The sequence below is a fragment of the Fringilla coelebs genome (assembly GCF_963513975.1).
Source record: "Fringilla coelebs genome assembly, chromosome: 8".
Lineage (NCBI taxonomy): Eukaryota > Metazoa > Chordata > Aves > Passeriformes > Fringillidae > Fringilla > Fringilla coelebs.
This window is the reverse complement of record NC_140066.1, coordinates 24,027,862-24,048,190: the sequence shown is the minus strand read 5'-3', so window position 1 is coordinate 24,048,190 and position 20,329 is coordinate 24,027,862. Positions and strand designations below refer to the sequence as shown.

General features: G+C 54.1%; 1 protein-coding gene across 1 annotated transcript in view; it reads left to right on the top strand.

The window, feature by feature from the left end:
* SLF2 (SMC5-SMC6 complex localization factor 2) overlaps positions 1-4,312 on the top strand; it is a 34,817-nt gene extending 30,505 nt beyond the window's left edge. Inside the window, exon 19 of the mRNA XM_084210632.1 lies at positions 4,202-4,312. Within this exon, the coding sequence (XP_084066758.1) occupies positions 4,202-4,210 (9 nt within the window). The 3' untranslated portion in view covers positions 4,211-4,312. The remainder of the gene's footprint in view (positions 1-4,201) is intronic.
* Positions 4,313-20,329: the final 16,017 nt, after the last annotated feature.

Genomic DNA, 20,329 nt, shown 5'->3' with positions numbered 1-20,329 from the left:
GAGCTTTTGGAAAACTGCTTCATGCCTAAAGTTCACCAGTGGGAAACACCACCCTCTGCTCGAGGGGCAGCTGGCATATTAGTGCTTCTTTTTGCATCCAGAAGGAGAGAAAAGGCTCTTGGCACCGGCTGTCTTTGAGCAGGGAAGGGGTTTGATGAGCTTGTGGGAGCCTAAGCAGCTGCTGAGGAGCTCCAAAGGAGCTGCCTAGAGAGGTCAGACAGTCATTTGTGGATTTAGCTTATTCCTTGTGGTTTAACTTATCAGAATTCCTTTAATTGCCCTTTTCCCCATATTCCCCCCCGGCTGTAAAATACCTTCATGTTTTGCCTTGTGGATATTTTGCCAGCTTTACTGGCAGGGCCCCTTCTTATCACGTGTTGAAAAGGGCTTTCAGTGCTGGGGAATGGTGTGGGCTGCTGGTGGGAAGGATCCTAGGAAAAGTGAATTCCTTGAAGGGCTTCTCTTTGCAGAGAGGCTTTTAGTTTTGCCTGGCTGATGCTTTTTTCAGCCAGCGCTTCCTCGCCTTTGCAGTCAGGAATTTGAAAGGGAGTATTTTATCTGGTAGCAAGAGCAAGGCTGAGTGGTGAGCGAAGAAAAGCATTTGCATCTTCCATCTTGATATTTTGATCTGTTTGGAGAAAGTCAGTCCTATGCTTTAAGGCTGCTTTTAAGTGGCGTTTGGATATGTTGCACTTTTTTGAATGCCTCCCTTGTCTCTGCGTGGTGAGATGCTGCTGATGTTTCACCTCCTTTAGCTTCCCTGCCACCTCCCAGTTCCCTGTAGGGAGGTCACAGGGGAGGGGATGGAAACTCCGCTGGAATTGTTCCCTTCATTGTCATCAAAGCGCCTTTGCCATCAGCCTGGGGGGAAACCTAAAGCTTTTCAAGGCAGGTTTGGCCCGCATGGTGTGTAGGGGTGGATAAAGGGGCCATTTTCACACACCCTTGTCCCAGTGTTTCCCTTTGGGTTTGCGTTTGTGGCTGAAGCTGCCTGAAGCCGGGCGAGCGATGCTCCTTCCCTCTCGCAGAGAGGAGCAGAAAGGGTAAATGGATTTGTGCTGCTTTTGTGCTGCGGGGAGTCCTTCACCGGAGCAGTGAGCTGGGGCTGGGCACGCAGGCTCCGGGGCTTTGCCTCTGGGTTTCAGGCTCTCCCGAGCCTTGCTGGAACTCCTGGCTCTCAGAGCATATGCAGGAGCAGAGGGTCCCCTTTCCTTCTGGACTAAGCGCCAGGCTGCAGCTGAAATAAAAACAATAGCTTCAAGCTGCCAGGGGCAGTGGTGGGGAGAGGGGGCAAGGCATCTAGTTTCATGCTTTATTCACACTGCAGGCTTTTATAAAAGCAGTGTAAATCATGCAGAGCAGCCGTGGGCTCTGCAGACAGCATCGCTCAGGCTCTCAGACACATTGATCTGCATGCTGGAAACTGAGCGTGTCCCCTCTGCCCTGACCAGGCTGTGGGGAGAGGCCTGCCAGGTGAGGATGCTGAGCTGCTGCACTGCCCATCAGCTCTCCTTCACCTTTGTGAAGCGCTGCCTGCCTCCCCCGTGTACTAACCCATTTTCCCCCCCCCCCCCAGTATTTTGTGCTCCAGCATTGTTATGGTAAGGTTTGCACAGCACAAGGTGTTTTTCCCTCCAGTTGATTTTCTCTGATTAGCCCATTTTTCCTCTTGCCCTCATTCTGTTTTTCCCGCAGTGTGCGAACGCCGTTTGCTGAGAAACTGTGTCAGCCTTCCTCTAATTAAGAGTCTGGCAGGAGGCAGCGCAACAGTAATTTTGGAGATGACGCTTCCAGTTTGGAGCTGACAGGGAGCTGAGGTGCTGCTGCAGGGGCTCGTGCTGGGGATGCGGGAATGTTCTCCGGCTGAGCAGGACAGGGGGACCCACAAGGAGCCTGCTGCAGGAGCAGTGAGTACCCCGGGTGCTTGGGTGTTTAAACTGTGTCCTCTTGAAAAGCAGCTGCAGGAATGGTTAAATCGGTGGTTATGTCACAGGTTTAGCCCTTTGTGAGGGTGTCTGTGTGTGCGTGTAAAGGACAGGAATAAATTGTAGTGGCCCTAGGTTGGCTGCATCTCTCTGAAATAGTTGTAATGTTGGAAAGTAAAATGGAGAGCTCAACAATCAAATGGCCTGAAAAAGGGCAAATAAGGAGAAGCCATTCAATGGCGCTCTGTCATACGGCTTCAGACTCCATAGTTCTTTTATTAGCAGGAAAGCTCAAAGCAAACAAAAGGAGACAGGAGCTGGGGATCTGCTTGCCTCAGGATGTTGTGGATGCTAAAAGCTTAGAGGTTCAAAGAGCATTTTATGGCAGAAAAATGCAGCAGGGGTCTGTCATGTGAAATGAAAGCTGTTCTTCCTGGCTGAGAAAGCTTCAGGCTGCTGATTCCTGGAGGGTGGAGCATGTGCTGGGGAGATATCCCAGATGTTTGTCCCATTCCTTCACCCCCTGCAAGGTGCTAGGATTTGGTCCAGTGTGGTGTTAATGCCTGCATGCTTTATGTGAACAGCTGAGGGATTTCATGTCATCTCTCACTTTCCAAACAGTCCATCGTGTCCACCATTCTGTCTCTCCATCCACTCCTGAGACAGAAGTTGCTGTTGAAGGTGGTGCCAGCCCTTGCTCTGAAGGAGCCTAGTGAGGTATATGGGGTCAGATGTTTCATTTGGCTGAGGAAAACTCAGTGACATTTTTTGATCTTTCTAATGACCCTGTGAGTGAGACTAGGAAAACGAGTTGTGTGGTTCAGGAGCTCCAGCAGAACGCAGCCAGCCACATGCCAGAGTTGACCTCCTTCCTCTCCCCTCCCACCCCACAGATGTTTGCAGCTAGGAAGAAGTACAAATAAGAGCAGATGAGGAGATTTTTTTTAAAAAAAATCCTTCCTATGTGGTACCTCTAGAGCACAATTCAGCATTTTCCCTCTCTACTTGCTGTGTCAGATTTGCCTCTTGGGGGCAACCTCACCCCACTCCGGCTGAGACCAAAGGGAGTTCAAGTGCTTGGGGGCGATGACTCACTGCGCATCTCTCTGTCTTGGCGTTATCTGATCATTTTTAGTAATCGAGGTCATAATTTGCTGAAAGGATTTAAGGATTTAAGCCGTCGAGGCTGATTGTCGGTGGCTTTTCAGAAACGATGTGATTGGCTCTTGAAGGTCCCTTTCCAGGCTTGGAGTCCTTCAAAGTTTTTTCCTGCCTTGGTGTCCTTCAGAGAGAGGAGGGTGGTGTGGAAGGACATGTGTTTTGTGGTTCTGGTTTAATGGGTAGAGCATAAATCTCTGCGAGGAAGATTTACAGTGTTCTCCTGGCTCTTTTGCCTGGGTTGGCTTGGACTGTCACTAAGCCTATCAGATAGTGCTGAGGACACTCTGACTTCTCGGGGGGAGAGCAAAATTACTGCTCCAGCTCCATTTCAGCCCCGAGTCCCTGAGCAGGCGTCTCGTACAAACCTCGTCCACAAAAAACCATTTGCATTTATTTAAAGGGCGTTGAGGTATATGATGGAATAAAGGAAGTATAACTCATGCTTCGTGCTGTGGTTCCTAATGGTACTTTACACGCTGATATGACCTACAAAGCTTGTTGTTTTGTGCCTGCAGTGCTCTGATGTTCTTCCTACCCTGAGGGTCAGGAATGACAAGAATAAATGATTGTGACAGCGTCTTGCAAATCCCTGCTCCCTCTCCTTGGAAGTGTCCTTGCCAGGGCACAGCTCAGTGACCTTGCTAGCACAGGCAGCAGAGGGGCAGCATCCTTGTCTGGCCCACGGGACTGAACAGAGTGATCTTCCTGTGAGATGTGAGGGCAAATCCATTTATCCATAGTCATGTTTCACCTTCTCCCCAAAGCACAGGGATGCAGCTTGGGCTGGACATGGGGCTTGGCCCAAGCTGAACACACGTAGAGCCCCTCCTCTGGAAAATACCAGGGAGGAGGCTGGAGCAAGTGAGGTTAACCATGGACCCCAAAGCATAAGGACTGCTCCAAAGGGGGGTGCCTTGCAGCCTGTGTCTGTCCAGTGAGGGACTGAGTCAGCCTTGCTGGGGCAGCAGCTCCTGGCTCCAGCCAGCCTGGGCACTTGGACAGCAGCAACCACGCAGCTCATTAACCTAGCCCTCCGGCACTTGCTCTGCTGGCCTTGACACTGTCCTTCTTAATAGCTCCTCTTCTTTCCTTTTTTTTTTTTTCTTTTAATAAAGGTAAATTAGCTATATGGATATGCAGGAACATGAATCAAAGGAATTCAGCTGACTCTCGAACGAACCGTTCGTACAGAGATGTGCTAAAGCACCAGGACGTGATGGATGCAGCCTGCTCAGAAAACACCTAAGGACAAAAACTGCTTGTAAGGCACCTCACTGCAACCTCCAAAAATCTGATTATGTAGGGGGAGGAAAAAAAAATCAGGTTTTAGAATACATTAACTCAGTTGAACAGCACAGAGAGAAGGTACCAGCAAGTAGCAAATCAATTCCTGAAGGCTGCTGGGAAATTTCACTGAAATGAAGCTTCAGTGTAAGGCTGGCTGCACTTAGAAGAGTTATGTTTCACCTGAAATATTTAACACTGGGCATTTTGAAGTGCTCTGTGTGTCCAAAGAGCCCACCAAAAATATGCTTACGAGAAGATTTTAGAGGAACCCTGGGCTCATGCCAAGTTGTTGATGGGTGAACCCAGATATTCATATTTGGTTTTGTTGGGTTTTTGTTGGTTTTTTTTTTTTTTTAATTTTTGGTTTTCATTTTTCTTGTTGTTTTTTTTTTTTTTTTAAGAAAAGCATGAGAAGGATAAGTCGCTCTCCTCCATCACAGGGAAGCAAAAATTACCATGTAATGAATGCTGGTCTGCTTTTGGGACATGTGCTGACAGATCTGTTGTTAGGAGGGAGATGTTTCCATAGCAAAACCATCATCATAAATGGCACTGTAATGCAGCAGAGATGCTGTGGTGGCCCTGGGGACCACCTTCCCGGACCATTCTGAGCATCCTTCCAGGGAATATGGGAGAGTGATGGCAGGGGGGATCAGAGCAGCTCATGGTGATGGTCCCTACAGCACTGCCACAGCACCAGGGCTCTGCTGGCAAGGCTGTCAGCTCAGCGTTTTTCAGTCCTTTCCGACTTCAACAGAAAACTACAACAAAAGGCAAGCTTGAAATAGCTCATTTTATCTCCGCAGACAAACAACTTGCTTTGAGCATCATTGTCACTCAGCCTAAATTACTTTTAGATGTTTTTAATGACTGGGTAACGTTTTTCAGCTGTTCATTCTGCAGCACCCTGCTGAGGGACAGTCCATCTGTAAAGACCAAGGACTCCAATATTGTGGTTGCTCTTCCTGACATTCATTTGGCTTTATTATTTGATACGTGATTCCCTGTGGCAGAGATGTTTTCAGCTAAATTTACAGCTACAAGCTCTTTTCTTTGCATAAAGGGGGATCTGTTTCCAAAAGGGCTGGAAGGCTGGCTATGCATATACCAGTGGAAGGTCAGGGATGTAGAGGAGAAACTCTGGGAGATTGAAGGTGACAGTCCAAATCCTGCCTGCACTGAGGGTGACATTACCCTCTGGGCTGGAGGGATTTTAGCCCATCATTTGTTACCTCTACCTTGCACTTTACTTGTAATGCACAGCACGGAGAGCTGTGACTTGCAAAATGATCCCACTGGGGCCATGGTTTGTGACATCAGCCATGCAGGTCTCTCGAGTCCCTCTTTCCAAGGCAGGCACAGCTTTTGCATTCGTTTCTAAAGGCAGCTTCTAAGCCCCTCGCCTTCACCATCTCTGGCTTTTGCAGTGCTTCTAGGAGACTGTATTTTTAAATCCTACCTCATAAATTTTGGAAGCTACTTTCCTTCCCCACCCCCTCGCCCCTATCAAAGTGTCAGAGCTGAAGAAAAACTGCAAGAGTGATGGATGTGCCCAGCCCTGCTTGCCAGTGCTCTGCTGTGTGGGGGGGTTATTTACTGCACTGCTGGGGTTGTTTCTTCTTTGGTGGCAGAGACAGCAGTGTAGGGGTTCAGTGCCTGGGAAGGAGGGGTAGGATGCCCACGGGGGCTCCTCCAGCATTGGGCTGGAGGAGGCAGGGCTGGGAGAGAGGTTGCTTGGGCACAGTGACACAGAGAGGAAAAAGGTGAAGCCATGGGGACATGGATCCTGTCTGGCAGCTTGGCCCAAAGGGTGGATGCTGGGGGCCGTAACACCTTCCTGGCCTCAGCTCTGGGGGGTGCAGGTTGGCTCACCCAAAAGGGCAGCTTTTCATAGCCACCAGTCTTATCCCATCCCTCATGCAGCCCCAGGTATTTGCATTAGTGCTCTCGGCAGTGTGTGGCAGGGACCTGACCTGCTCTGCAGAGGAAACGCAGGGTCTGTGCCTCACTGCAGAAAGAGAGAGAGACACCCCTGTGCTCCCTGGCCAGGTTGGAACCTGCCTGTTTTTGCTGGGAGCAGCTGGGATGATGGGCAGAGGGGTTGTCCAGCCCAGCAAATCACTTCTCCTGGAGCTATGCCTTTGTCTCTTCCCTGTCTGCAGACACCTTTATCCTGCTCCTGCGCCAGAGCTGGGACAAGACCCCACAATGAGCTTCAAAACTCCTTTTTCTAAGGGAACTCCCAGCATCTGCTGGCGTTTCCCCCCATGCTGCAGGAGCATCCCAAAGCAGCTCTGCCTGGTTGAAAGGCAGGTCAGGACCCTGCCCTCTCGCAGTCTCACCATCCCTTCCCTGAGGGCACGCTGCCGACAGATCCGGAGCCAGGGAGATGCTTTCCGCTGCCTTAGAGAGGTTTGCAGACAAGCAAACCAAACCAAACCTGCCAGCTCGCTGTGTGAGCGCCTGTCCTCCGTGAACTCCCGTGCGTCTCTTGCAGCCGGGCTTGTGGGAACGGATCGGAGGCTGCTGTGACTCAGCTGCTTCTCCCTTGAGAAAATCTGCCCTGGCACGGGGCTTGGCTCTGCGGCTGGGGCTGCCGGCACCTGGCAGCCTTCATCAACAAATGGCCTTGGGCAGAACATCCCAGTTTCCACTGCCAAGCATTTATGGGAGGAGAAATGCAGCATGTGATTCTGCAGGAAGTGGAGGCAGCAACTCTGCGCTGTACTGAGCTGGGGGGAAAAGTCCCATCCCTCCCTGAAGCTGAGCCTTGGGCTGGAGGGGCTGCAGCACAGGCTGGCTCTTCTGGTCTGCCCCTGCCTTTTTCCATCTCCTTATAACTTTCTCAGACAAATTCTTCTGCAATTGTAATTTTCCCTGCTGGCTCTCAGCCTGAAGAAACAGTGGTTTGGAAAGTTTGCTCAATGACTTGAAGGGAAGAGGCTCCCAAGCCTTTCATGCTCTGTACCCATTGGAATATTTTTTCCCGGAGCTAATCTGTGGAGCATCACACTTGGCTTGATGAGTATGTGACGCTCTCAAGAAACAAAGCCAAGCCTGGTGAGTGTGCACTCAGCTGCTGGGAAGCCCCAAGTGCTGCTGTCAGAGTCCAGGCAACACCATGTGGTATTTTCTGTTCCTGTGCTCCACACAGATCTGCCGGCCTGGAATCTGGGTGGCCGCTCTTGTGGTGGACAAAGGAGACTGATGAGGTGGTGGGTGCTGGAGCAGCAAGACTCCCCTGTGGTGTGGGGCTGGTGTGCTCCCCGTGGGGCTTTTTTTCCATAGAGGCAGGTAAAGCAGCAGTGCAGGTCTCACAGTGTAGCTGAAGGATGGAGGGGCCTGGAGAAAGTAACAAGCAAAACATCCTTTCTCATGTCAGAAGGGGAAAGTACCCGTTTTTCCGCTGGTGGTTTTGCCTTTATAACAAGCCTCTCGCTGCGGTGTGGGCTGGCATGGCCTTAGCCTGAGTTTCACAACTCCTTTGTGGGTTTCATAAAGCCCCAGCGGCTGGAACACCGTGATTTTGTAACTCCCAGCTGGCTTTTAAACCAGTCTGGAGAGGAGCTTGAAATGGTTGGATGCCTGCTGCCTCTCGGACTACAGAGGCTGGCAAACCAAATCCCAGATCTGGAGTTTTATCTCAGTTTTCTTACCTGGGGCAAGGGAAAGACAAGCTGCAGGTACTGCTGAGCAGAAGCCAGGCCTGCCTTAGGAAGCAGTTTCCTACAAAAGGCTGGAGATCCTGGTCAACCCCATGGGTTTGATAAGTACCGATGCCCTGCTAGTGCTGCAATCCCAAAACAGAACCCTTTGTGACCTGCTGGTCCCACGGTGTGCACCCTGCCAGTGTATTCTAATTTAATCCTGGCTGCTATTTGATCCTGTTGAGTTGTTTGTCTTTACACCTCTCTGATCCATAATGAAACCCTCTGTCTGACCAAACCTGGTTTCCAGTAGTGGGAGAGGGGACACAGAGCAGTGGGGAGTGTGGGGATCTTCTGACAGTCACCCTGGATGCCCCTGTGCGTGGGACATCCACTAAGGTTTTGGTTGTGCTGGATAAGCCTGAGAGGGGGCAAGAGGGCTGGGGGCTGGCACGTTTTGGGACTGCAGGCAGGGTGAGGGTCCCTTGGGGCCCAGGGTGACTGTTGGTGCCGAGCTACAACCAAGCCAGACAATGGTTCATCCCCAGCAGACCTTGAGGCACCTGAGGCAGAGCAGTGTCATGCATTAAGTGCCCTGAATCATGTCTTTGTGTGCTCTGAGGGGTCTGCATGTCCCTCCAGGAAGGCTGAAGGCCGGTGGTGGCTGGGGAAGTGTCTCTGGCAGGGAGCAGCTGCTGCCCCGGGCGCTGAGCTGCAACCTGAGTGCGGGCAGGTCGCCGTCTCCCAGCTCGGGGCGAGCGCAGCCTGCGTGCTGGGAGAGCTGATCCGCGCTAATCCCATCAATATTTCACGGTGTCGTGGCCCTGTTATAATTCCTCGCATCATTTGGGATGCCGGCTGGGAGGGGGGGGTGGTGCCAAGTGAAACGTGAGAGCTGCCATGGCTTTGCCCTGCCTCCCTGGGCATCTGGGGGGTGAAAGGGGCTGTCTGTGAGCTTTTCTACTGGCTGCCACAGGTAGAGTTGTGTGGCAGAAAGAGGGGAACTCAGAAATGCCGGCTCTTGGCATCTGCCTGGTTTTGCCGTGTGCCGCAGTGGTGGGGCTGTGCTGTGCTGGGCAGCTGGCCCATGCACGGGTGGGGCTGTGGCAGGGCAGAGCCTGCTCTACTCGGTCCTCTCTCTGTGGGACGCAGTGTTTAAGTGACAACAAGAGGAAATTAAACAGTAACCAGTCTCTGGGCTGGTGATGAGGGCACGAAAACATTTCCTTTTCCTAAAGGCTGTTTGGAGTAACAGGGAGAAAGCACTACAAACAAAATCTGGCGTGGTTTTGTGGAGGCGGGGTCTCCCAAGGCTCCATGTCGTGACTGAACGGGTCCCCTGCTTTGGGCTGGCCCCTGGGCTGGGTTAGGGGTAGTAGGGCTATAAATCCTATGAGGAGCAGATGATGGAGCTGGGGTTGTTTAAACTGGAGAAAAGGATGTTCTGGAGAGACCATGTCACTCTCTACAATTGCCTGAAAGAAGGTTGTAGCAAGGTGAGGGTCAGTATTTTCTTCCAAGTTACAAGTGATAGGACAAGAGGAAATGGCCTTAAGATGCACCAGTGGAGGTTCAAGTTGGACATCATGAAGAATTTATTGTCTGTAAGTGTTGTTAAGAATTGGAATGGACTGCACAGGGAAGTGGCGGGGTCACCATCCCCGAAGATGTTCAAGAATCGACTGGACATGGCACTTAGTGCTGTGGTTTTGTTGACCAGGTTTTGTTTGGTCAAAGGTTGGACTCAATGATCTTGGAGATCACTTCCAACCTTAATGGTTCTAAGATTCTAGAGCTGCCCCAATAGGAAATTCCCCTTCCAGCACCTTCCTGGCTCTGGACTAGGGTTGAAGCAGGAGCCAGACCTCCCTGCTTGGCAGAACCAATCCATGGATATGAGATAAAAGTACAGGAGAGGGTTGGGTCTGTTTGGGCTCCTACTGCCTGGAAAAGTGCGTCTCTGAGTCTTGGGAAAGCCATGCAAAGAAGAGGAAGGTCCTGGCCTTCAACCTCTTGGAGCCCTAAATTCCTTCAGTTAATCTCATGGGGGCAGCAGAGCAGGCAAAGCTCTGAAAATAGATCTGTTTCCAGCTGCCAATGACTCGTGTTAATTAATTAAAGCCTCGCAAGCTCAGGCCTGTAAAAGCCCAGTACTGGTCGCGCCAGGCTCGGCTTGCTCTGCACTCACGCACTAATTATCCTACTGCAAGGCCAGCAGCTAACGAAGCTCCAATTTGTGCTGGGTTCGGCTTCCAGCCATGTGGGAGGCAGGGAGTGCTGTTGCAGGATGGGACGGGTACAGTGCCCTGGCTAAGGGGGAGCTTCGGGCAGTGCTGTCCCAGCTCTGGCACCCCCTTCCCCAGCCCTCATGGACCAGGTCTCCCCATAACTGGCCCCACAGATTCCAGCTGTGCCTCTGCTAAGGTAGGGAATGGGGTTTGGAGAGGATGTGGAGGACCAGCTACCTTGCAGCACCTGAACATCCCATGCCTAGGTAAGACAGGCTGGCCAAGAACATCCCTGCCTGGCTCCCGGTGCGTGGGCCTCCCCCTTCCGCAGGGTGGGCAGAGGGGCGAGGCAAGGTGAGGCGTGGAGGAGACGCTGGGGTTTTGCCCAAGGACAGGAGGAAATGGTAATTAGCCTCTGGAGCACAGAGGAGGCGAGGGTGGGAAGGCAGGGAGTGCTCCAGGAGGTGGGTAGTGTCTGCTCTGAGAGTGGGGACAAGGAATGGGCCTTGGGATATCATGCTGCGAGAGTGCGTGGTGGTTGCTTGGGGAGTATGTGCAGGGGTGACAGAACCACCTGTCATCAAGAGCACTAGGATGAGTCCCTCCCCAGCTGAGACCCATTGGTGGTGAGGGCTGGGGGGATTCAAACCTCTGTTACCCTCCCTCCCACCTACAGTGTTTGTAGGAGGTAGGATCCTGGCAGTCAGAGGCCCTGAGAATGGCACGTTAGTGAGGCTCCCCACAGGAACACCCTGGCCCTGCCATCTTTACCGACCCTTAAGGTGGTGGAATCTCAGCTAGGGCTGACCCTCATCCCCAAACAATGCTCAGCAACTAGAGCACGACCTGCTCAGCCCTATGCCCAGCTATGGGTCTGGCTCCAGGTCTGCAGGGTGTGGGGTTGGGGTGGTCTTTGTCCCCTTCCTGGAGACCTCACCTCTGGGACAGGCTGGTGTGGAGTGGAGGGAATGAACTGGCATCCAGAGGTGATGGTGCTGGGACTGGGCACCACATGGCTTTGTAACTACAGGCTGGCATCACCTGGCCACCCTGCCAGCTCCAAGAGAGCTGTAATTCAGCACACACAGGTACAGCATTTCCCCACCTCCTGCTCCAGCTGATTTCCAGCTGCCCTAGATCCAACCTGCTGATTACACACAATGTTGGCTCAGAGTTTGGTTTTGGGAGGCCTGCTGCTCCTGTGAGGGTTGAGGAGGGAGGGTTGGCCAGGTGCTGGAAGCTTACGAAAGGAAAGCAAACACAGGCCTGGACCTGGCAGCTCCTCCACACGGGGAGGAGCTGCAGAAGCCACCCAGGATAAAAAGGCTCCACGCAGGGCCCCAGAGAAACCATTACCTGCCTGTGTTTCCAAACAACCTTCCGCCATGCGTGAATGGCGAGGCGTGCTGTGAGCAGGGAGAAGATGGGGCACGGTGCCTGACTCAGGCGAGCAGTGCAGGATGCTGGGCTGACTTTGAGGAGCAAGGCACCTTAGTGAGCACCATGGCACTGGCGAGGGGCTGTGCTGTGCTGACACTGGTGCCTCTGACTGGGGGCGTTGGTGTGGTGGTACAGGTAGCATGTGCTTGCTGTGCTGGCAGAGTAGGATGGCACTTATCCGTGTTCAGTCATGCTTTTTCATAGCACTGTATCCACAATATCAGCCCTTTGCCTGTCTGACTTCGCAAAGGGAATTCACACGGGCTTTTGGGGGCTGCATCACCCAAACCACCTGCGCTGCGCGAGCCCCCGGCCCACTCTACATGCAGGGGGCCGACCGGGGGCTGCACGGTAGCATCCCGTCCCTGCCTGCCGCGGCTCTGCCGGGGGACATGCTGCCACCTGCTTCCACGCAACGCAGGCAGGGGCGGCCCTGCTCCGCTCCGCTCCCCTCCTCCTCTTCCTCCTCCTCCTCCTCCTCGCGGCCCCACGCTGCGGGCCGGGCTGGCGGCCCCGCGCTCGGCGCTGCCGGCAGGGGGCGGTGCGGGGCCCGGCGCGGCTCGGTCCGCACGGCGGGGCCGCGCACAGCCGGGCTGCGCTGCGAGCCGAGCCGAGCCGAGCCGAGCCGTACCCTGCCCTTGCCTGCCGTGCCGCCCGCACCTGCTCCGCCACCGCGCCAGGCAAGTACCGAGGGGACGCGAGCAGCGCCGGCCGGGCGGGCGCGGGTCCGCAGGCCAGGGGGGTGCCGGGTTCGGGCGCCGCGTCCGCGGGCAGGATCCGGGAAGCTGGGTCGTGCGGCTGGGCGCGGGTACTGCGTGCACACGGCTGGGGCCGGGTGATCAGCCCACGGGCAGGATCTGGAGTGCTGGTGTTGAATCGCTTGGTGGGTCCTGGGGTGCTGGCTCAGGGTCGGGTCTAAGTCTGGAGGTAGGGTTTGGGGTGCTGGATCCCAGCTGCTGAGTCCGCAGGCAGGGTTGGGTTGTTGGATCTGCAGTGCTGGGTCTCGGTTGGGGTCCACAAGCGGGGTTTGGAATGCTGGTTCTGTCTGTTCAGGTGCTGGATCCGGGTGCTGAGTCCACAGGCAGTTTCTGGGGCACTGGGTGTGGGTGCTGCTCACAGGAAGGGTCCAGAGAAAGAGGAGCAGGGCTCTGACCTGCTGTGGTTGAAATCCAGGGAATAATGTTTTTGGGGAAACGAGGGCAGAACCTCGGAAGCGACAGGGAAAGAGATTCAGGGTAGGTCTGATGCAGGTGAGGATTTGGGGGTCATGAGCAGGAGGGGTGGTGGGATATGCTGGATATAGTGGCAGTGCAGGAGCTTTCTTTGGGGACAGGTTTGAGTGAGGTGGGTCTGGGAACCTGGGAGTGACAGGGGAGCATGCTGGGGGTGTGGGGGAACACAATGCTGGGAGCTGCAGACAGACAGGGCACCAGGTCTGGGCAGGGAGGGCTGGATACTGCTCTTTCCTTCCCCAGCAGGCTGGGGGGATCAGGGGTCTGTAGGGATGAGAACTGCTGGGGGTGCTTGGGAAGGCTGAGCATTACCTGGGGTCAGCTGGTGTTTCAGATGGCTGGAATGAGGTACTAAACCGATGCAGGTGTTGCAGTGCAATCCCTGCCCCCTCTCCTTCCCTTTGGAAATCAGGGGGTGGTCATGGAATGTGGCTTGTCTGAGCCTTGACTCGGGATGCATTGCTCTGGGGGCTGCAGATGGCCCCCAGGCAAAGCAGACTAGCCTGTGCTGGGGGCTTCTCTGCATCTTCGTGCCAATCCAAAGGTAGAAAGTACCTGCAGCACTGGAATTTGGGGCTCTCTTTGCTCTCTCCATCAGTGCCCAGGTGGGTCAGTGACTTGTGCCTGGCCTTTAATCCAAGAGCGTGAAGTGGGAGGGGGAACCATGAAAAGGTTCTTCGAGTGCCAAAACCCCAGTCTCTTCAGACGAAGAGGCTTCCCAAAATGGATGAGGAGTGCAGTTCTGCTCAGATGCAGGGAAATTATTAATAACAACAGCGGCATTTTTGGTGCTAGCTGGGCTGCCACTGCGGGCTCTGGCTGCTTTGCTTCCCTCTGCGGCAGGCGCTGGTTGGGCCCCCCCACCTGAACCCCAAACCTGGGCAGGGTGACCCTGGCAGCCGAAGATGCTGCGTGTGTGCCCTGCAGGACAGGTCTGTGCTTCATCTTGGTTTGGCCAGGCTTGCTCTGCCCGGAGGGATGAGGGGCAGGGAGCTGCCCCCCAGCAGGAGAGATCCATATCAGGACTTTGTTTTTGTGTTGCAACCTGAGGGGGAAAAAAAAAAACCCAACAAATCCAAACCACCCTTTAAGCTCCTGCAGATGAGGCTTTGTTCTCCCCCCCTGCCTTTTCCAGCATCTATTTGAACATTTCACCACTTTACCCACCAGGAATGCGGCGGGTTTGCTGGTGCTGGGAGGTTTATTCAGCGAATCTGGCAGGTCATGTGCCGGGAAAAAGCAGGCAGGTGTGCTTAGCAAGGCTGGTGAGGGGGCCTGTGCCGGCCCCGTGAAGGGGAGATGTGGTGCCAGCCTCGCCTGGCCGCGTGTGGGGAATTTCCTTGCACTTGCCCGCCGGCTCTGCTTGGCATCTTGATGAGACTTGTTGGGAAGCACCTCATGTGATGGGTGGTTTTGTGAGAGGGGGCCCGTCCCGGGGACCTGCTGCCTCTCAGAGGGGAGAGGTGATGCCTCCCAGACTTTTATGTGCCCCCCCTGACAGTGGTGCTGGGTGGGCGCCTGTTCCTGCTCAAAGATGAGAGCTCCCTGCCTGGCTGGTGCTCAGGAGGAAACACTGCCATCTCCATTCCTCCACTCCTGGCTGGCTGTGCCACCAGCTCCTCGTGATTTACAAGCATGAGGGCTCTGCCACAGCAAGGTCATCACCAAATCCACCCCCTCCTTCCTCCTGGGGCCTGAGCTCTGCTGTTCAGAGACCACGGAGGCCCAGGCACCAGGTGACCTGTGTGAGGGCCAGGATGCAGCTTTGTGATTCAGGGTGTGCTCTGGGTTCTGCTTTTCTTGTTGCTTAAAAGATCCCTCCAGGTATAATCCCACCTCCGTTACCTGACAGAGGGCGACTGTTTGCCTGTTGCAAAGCCCAGCCCATGTAAATAATGTGGGGATCTGATTTTGGGGCAGCAAAGCTGGTGGTATGCAAACAACTGTGGGAAAGGCCAGATGTTACTGCTTTGTGCTGTGCAGTTGTGAATGCAAAGTGGAATATCAAAATTGGGTTTGACCCCGAATTGAAGCTTTGTTGGAGGGAAAGCAAAGGAAACAAGAAGATGCTGTTGAAACTGGAAGCCCTAAAACTGCTCCCGTCATCTGGTTTTGCTGGACTTTGGAAAAGAAAACAGTTTATCTTTGGAATAAATAAAAGGGAGAGGAACAGGCTTGCAGCAGGAAGCCCCATGTTCGCTGCAGACAAGCTGGGTTGTGCTCCACCTATTGCCCCTGCTTCCAAGGGGACCCCAGGTTGTGTGGGATTTCTGAGCCTCTGTTTCCCCTTGGGAAAGCCCTGCACGGTCCCGACGGCGGGAACCCCAGGCATTGCCAAGAAACATCTTTGAAACTCAAACCTGGCTTTGGAAAATAACTGGAAGACAAACCGGCTCTAAACAAACACCCAAGTTAATTCCGTGTCTTGCATTGTATGAGCCCAGTGAAATGAAACACAGTGCAGCCACAGGGATGGGCAAATGGATTCAGATGCTTTTAAAAGCCCTGAAATCAGCTGGCTTTGAGATGTCCTTTTACATTTAGGGTTGGGATTTTTTTCTTGTTTTCTTTCTAATTGTTCCTGGGAATTTAATTCTACAATTATTTTGCTGCTTCTGCTGAGGAGACAATGTGCTTCAGCCACAAAGCCTTTGAAGGCTGAATTGCAGATCACATCCAGTGCTGAGCCACTTGGATGCAGACGCCCCCTTGCTGGGAGAATTTGCTGTGATGTGGAGGGCTGTCTGTCTGTTCGTTTGTCCAGGCTGCCGAGGGACTGCCGGCCAGCGGTGAAGCTTGTCATGCTGCAAATGAAAAAAGGATGGAGCATGTTGGGGTTTGGAGGTGATGTTGCTAGCACCAAGCTTGCTTAATGATGGAGGAGGTGGGAGCCCCAGGGATCAGCATCCCGTATCTCAGGGCTCAATGGCTGCACTCTGCCTCCGCCGTGTCCCGGATTGGAGGCGTGAGAGTGAAGTCAGAGAGAGGCCACAAAGTCTCGGCACCATCCGGTTTCACTTCCCGGTTGTTGCAAGACTCCCTGCTGTTCTCTCAGGTGCTCCCAGGCTGTGGGGTCAACCCAGGGCTGCTGCTGTGGTGTTTCCACCACAAAGGGGGGAGATGTGCTGTGTGAGAGGGAAAAGCCATAGAGACTGTGTCCTCACGGCTGTCCTGCAAGAGCTGATGGCCTCCAGCATGTGAGGAATTGTTCCTGTGAGGAGAGTTTTGCTGCTCTGTCCAGGGGTTCTGGGTCTGGGCTGGCTGTGGCATCCCTTGGTGCTCTTGGTCCAACCACTGAGCAGCAAGGGTTTGCCCTTCAGCCTCCCCTCCTTGCACCCTTCCAGGCCATCTCCTGGCAAGGCCTCTGGATCCAGGCAAGGAACTGTTTCGGCTAACAGACGGTGTTGGTGGGTTTTCCATTTGGGTGGGCAGTGGAGGAGTGATGTGTTCTGCTGTCCTGGGCACTGTGCTCTTGCTGTCTGCTTGTGTCATGTCATGAGCAGCTGGAGCAGAGCTGTCCCTGTGCCTGGCAGTCATGGCACAGGGCAGAGCCGCTTTCCTTATTTTCTCAGCCAGACTTTTTTGGGTGGGTTTTGATGGGAATGGCTGGAGAGCTCTCATGGAGACTTGGCACTGAGCTCTGTTGCTGCCTGGCAGCCCCTTTGAATCTCCTGCTTCACATCAGACCTGACCTGATGGAGGAGAGGAACAAGTTCTTGTGAGATTAGTGAAAACAGGGAGCTTGGGAGAAGCTAACACACCCTGATCCCTGCAACCCTGCAGGGAGGACACCATGTATCCCTGCTCCTTGTGGGGTGGGCAGCGTTCCCCACAGGAATGCAGCAGGGGGGTGGCGATACAGGCGTGGTGCTGGGGGCAGGGGGTGGGGGAAAATCTGTCGGAAACTGGGCTGTTGTTAGTTTTATTGCTGACTGCTCAGCTTGGCTTTCCAGGGATGTTTGGCTCCCTCCAGCACTGGGGCCCCTTAAACTGTCCCACATCTCCGACTCTCCCTACTCTCTCTCCCATCCATCACTTTGCTACTTCACATGTTTCCTCCCTGCCGTGACATTTCTGGGATCAGAGCTGGGTGCTCGCCTCTGCTGGTGGCTGGTGGGGACTGCTGTGGGAATTCAGAGCCTGTTCCCATGGCCTGCAGGAGCCTCCCACCCGCCTCCCTGGCTCCGTGGTGGCTGTGCTCTGCGTGGGGGCTTTGCGTCAGGAGCAGGGCAAGATACTCTGTGAGAGGAGCTGATGTTGCAGCTCTTCCTCCCCTTCTCTGTGCCCAAATCCCAAATTTGGGTAAAGGAGAAGTACATCTGCTTCCTGAATGGCGGAAGCTCTAGTGTGTGTCTGCTGAAGCACCTCAGGGTCGCGCATGGTTTTGTTTAAAGAAAGCAAAAATAAACCCAGGGAGGGGCTCCCAGGAGGTCACTGTGCTCCTTCTCTCCCTGACCCAGCATGGGTCCCCTCTTCCTGGAGGGCATTTGGAAAGTTTGCATTTTTTTTCTTGTGTTGTTGACAAAAATCCTGTCTGGTTGAGAAATATCTGTGCAGCAGCGCCAGCCCAGTCCCACGGGTCAAATCCTGCCCCTGCAAATCTGTGCCGGGAACAGTGGCTTGTTTTGGGCTGGCCTTTGGGGGTGCTGCCACGGGGGACCCATGTCCTTGCAGGGCAATCTGGGCACGAGGCCAGGAGCAAACTCCTTGAACAAATGGATGGACGCTACGGGCTCGGGGTGGATCTGATGTTTTATCATTTGCTGCTTGGGCTCTGCAGCAGAAGCAAAGTGCTGGAAGTTCGTCAAGGGCTGAATTAAAGTTGCCTGGCAACCTCCATCCCGGCTCCTCTTCCCACATCTCGCAGGATTTCCCACCCAAGGTCTGCCGCCTCCAGGGAAGGGGGGCCCAAAATGCACTGCGCTCACATCCAGGCTGGGGCCAGGCTTGTCTCCCTTCCCATAACTTAGTGGCTGTTCCCACGCCTGGCAGCCCGGAGCTCTCCCCACCTCATCATCCCCTGGGGCAGGTGCCTTTCCCCCAGCCTGCACCAGGAACGGGTCGGGCTGTTTCAGCTGAACCCCTTGAGCGGGTCTCCTGGAGGGTGGAGCACTTCAGTGACAGTGGGAATGCGAGTGGCTGCAAGGGGATATGCCAGGCTTGGCCCCAGTGAGTAGAGTGGAATTGGCTGCGTGGGGTTTGGAGTGCCCAGGCTGGGCTGTCATAAAAAAGCAAAGTGCAATTGGTGTCTTCTGGCGTGGTGCATGATGGGGATTTTTTTTAAGGCTGTTTTGCAGCTCCATAACCCAGAGAAGACCACTGGAAATCCCTGTCTCCCACTGGGAAACCAGCAGTGCTTGCTCGTAGTAGTCTGTGATGCCAAGGAGAACAGCCCATGAGAGAGGAGGAATGTCCAGCAGCCGCTCTGGGAGCCTGCTTGAGCTTTACTAGATCTTGGTGGAACAACCACAAGCTGTCTAGGGAGGGGTGGGATGGAGAAATGTCTTATTCCACTCCGCAAATCTGTCCTGCCATCCAGAATGGATGCTGAGGGTAAGCTGGAGAAGTGCTGTTCCCATGCACCACTTCCATTCTTCCCCCTGAGTTCCTTTGAAATTAAAAAGCTGGCAAAATTTTTAGCTGTGCTGATGAGGAAACATGTATGAGGATTCTGTAAGACCCTGTCTGTGATCTCTACATGTTTGGCAGCCCCACAGACACCACAGCTTCCCTGCAGTGCAGCTTGCAAACACTTGTGCTCCCAGGTTTTGCTGCCTTGTGACTTTGAGGACCGTGGGGCAGTGGGAAGGGGCTCCTATGCCCACAGAATGTCCTGCTGCAGTGGCTGTTGAGGTGTGTGGCAGCTTTGGCTAGTTTCTTTGGCCAGATCCGGGTTGGTGAGAGCGTGAAATTCACTCATCAAAAGCTTTTTGCTCCTCCAGAGACGCTGATCATGGGGATTTTAAGGAGGTGCCGACTGGGCCAGCCCGTTTGGGTGTGCTGTGCCGCCTGGCTGCCGGTGGGAGGCTGAGGCCAGCACAGTCATGCTCACACAGCTTCCGTGGTGACCCAGTAAACCCAGTCAGACCTGACCGGGGCTCGCTCGCTTGCTCCCCTGCGCGCTCACCCACGCCTGCACGCCTCTGCCACCCCACTGCTTTCCTGCCTTCCCCAGGGACCAGCAAACACATCCCACTGGTGAGAGACGGTACCTGGCTCCGGCTCCGTGCTGCAAACTGTGGCTGAAGCCCATAGGAGCACTGACAGCCAGTGGTAGGAGGGTGGGCTTTCGCCTCTGTGGATGTTGCACATTGTGAGTAGAGCGGCTGGTTCCTGGCTTCGCCCCTCTCGGGGTGTCCGTCAGTCCTGTGCCTGGGTCCTGCATCCACCGTCCTGCTTCTTCAGCGTTGCCAGCCAGCGACGGGAGCCTCAGTGGGAGCTGAGGCTGGACCGTCAGGTCCTATGTCGGTCCCTCTGTGCTGGGAAGTAGGTGAGGTGCCAAGGGACTTGGGAGCTCATTACTGGGGAATGGGGTGGGCTTTTCTGGGCAGTTTTTCTCTTAAACTCCTAGCTTTTTTGGAGCTGCTGCTGCTGCTTTTTAGCCTCTTCATCTCCCCTTTTTGTTTCCCTTCCCCAGAGAAAACTGTGGCGTTTCCATTCCCAGCTTTTTTCATTTCTCGTTGAAGTGCTGGACTTGTGTAATCCATCTGCCCCCAGCCCTAGTGGTGAGTCCCACATATCAAGACCTCCTCTACTTCCTGCCTGAGCCCTCGGGTTCACCCTGAGCTTAGAACTTGCACCCTGACAAGGGGGAAGTGATGGGTTTGAGGGTGCTTGGTGTGGCTGCAGACCAGGGTATTGACCTGAGGGGAGCCAAGGATTGTTTCAGTTCTTTCTTGCTTTTTCTCCCCCACGCTAGGTATGAAAAATAAGAACAGTAAAATAAAAAAAAAATAGGGAATCTTGGAACAGCCCTTCTCTTTGAGTAAAATATTAACTGGCTCTTACAACGTAACTGATTAAATGTTCTTTAGGACAAAGTTACATCTGATCTCGGTCAAAGGAGCCTTTGGAAATGGGTGTAGCTGCTTCACTGGGAAAAGCAGAAGAGCCCAGCCCTGACAGCATGGGAGGCTGCTCCCCCCTGCCCAGCTAGGAACCCTGCACAACCTCCCAGTTTAATATATTTTTGTTTTCCCCCTGTACTGGCTCGGTGTGTATGATGGTTAATGTTAGCTGGGGCTGGCTTGCAGCACCACTCCGGCCCTGTGATAAACACCATCCCTGCCACCCTGGCCGGCCACACTCCCAGCTCCACTCCCTGGCACGTCGGGAGCCAAGCAGCAGGCAAAGTTCAGGGCTTGTTTGTGCAGGGGGAGATAAGGTGAGGACGCCCAGCAGCATGCAGG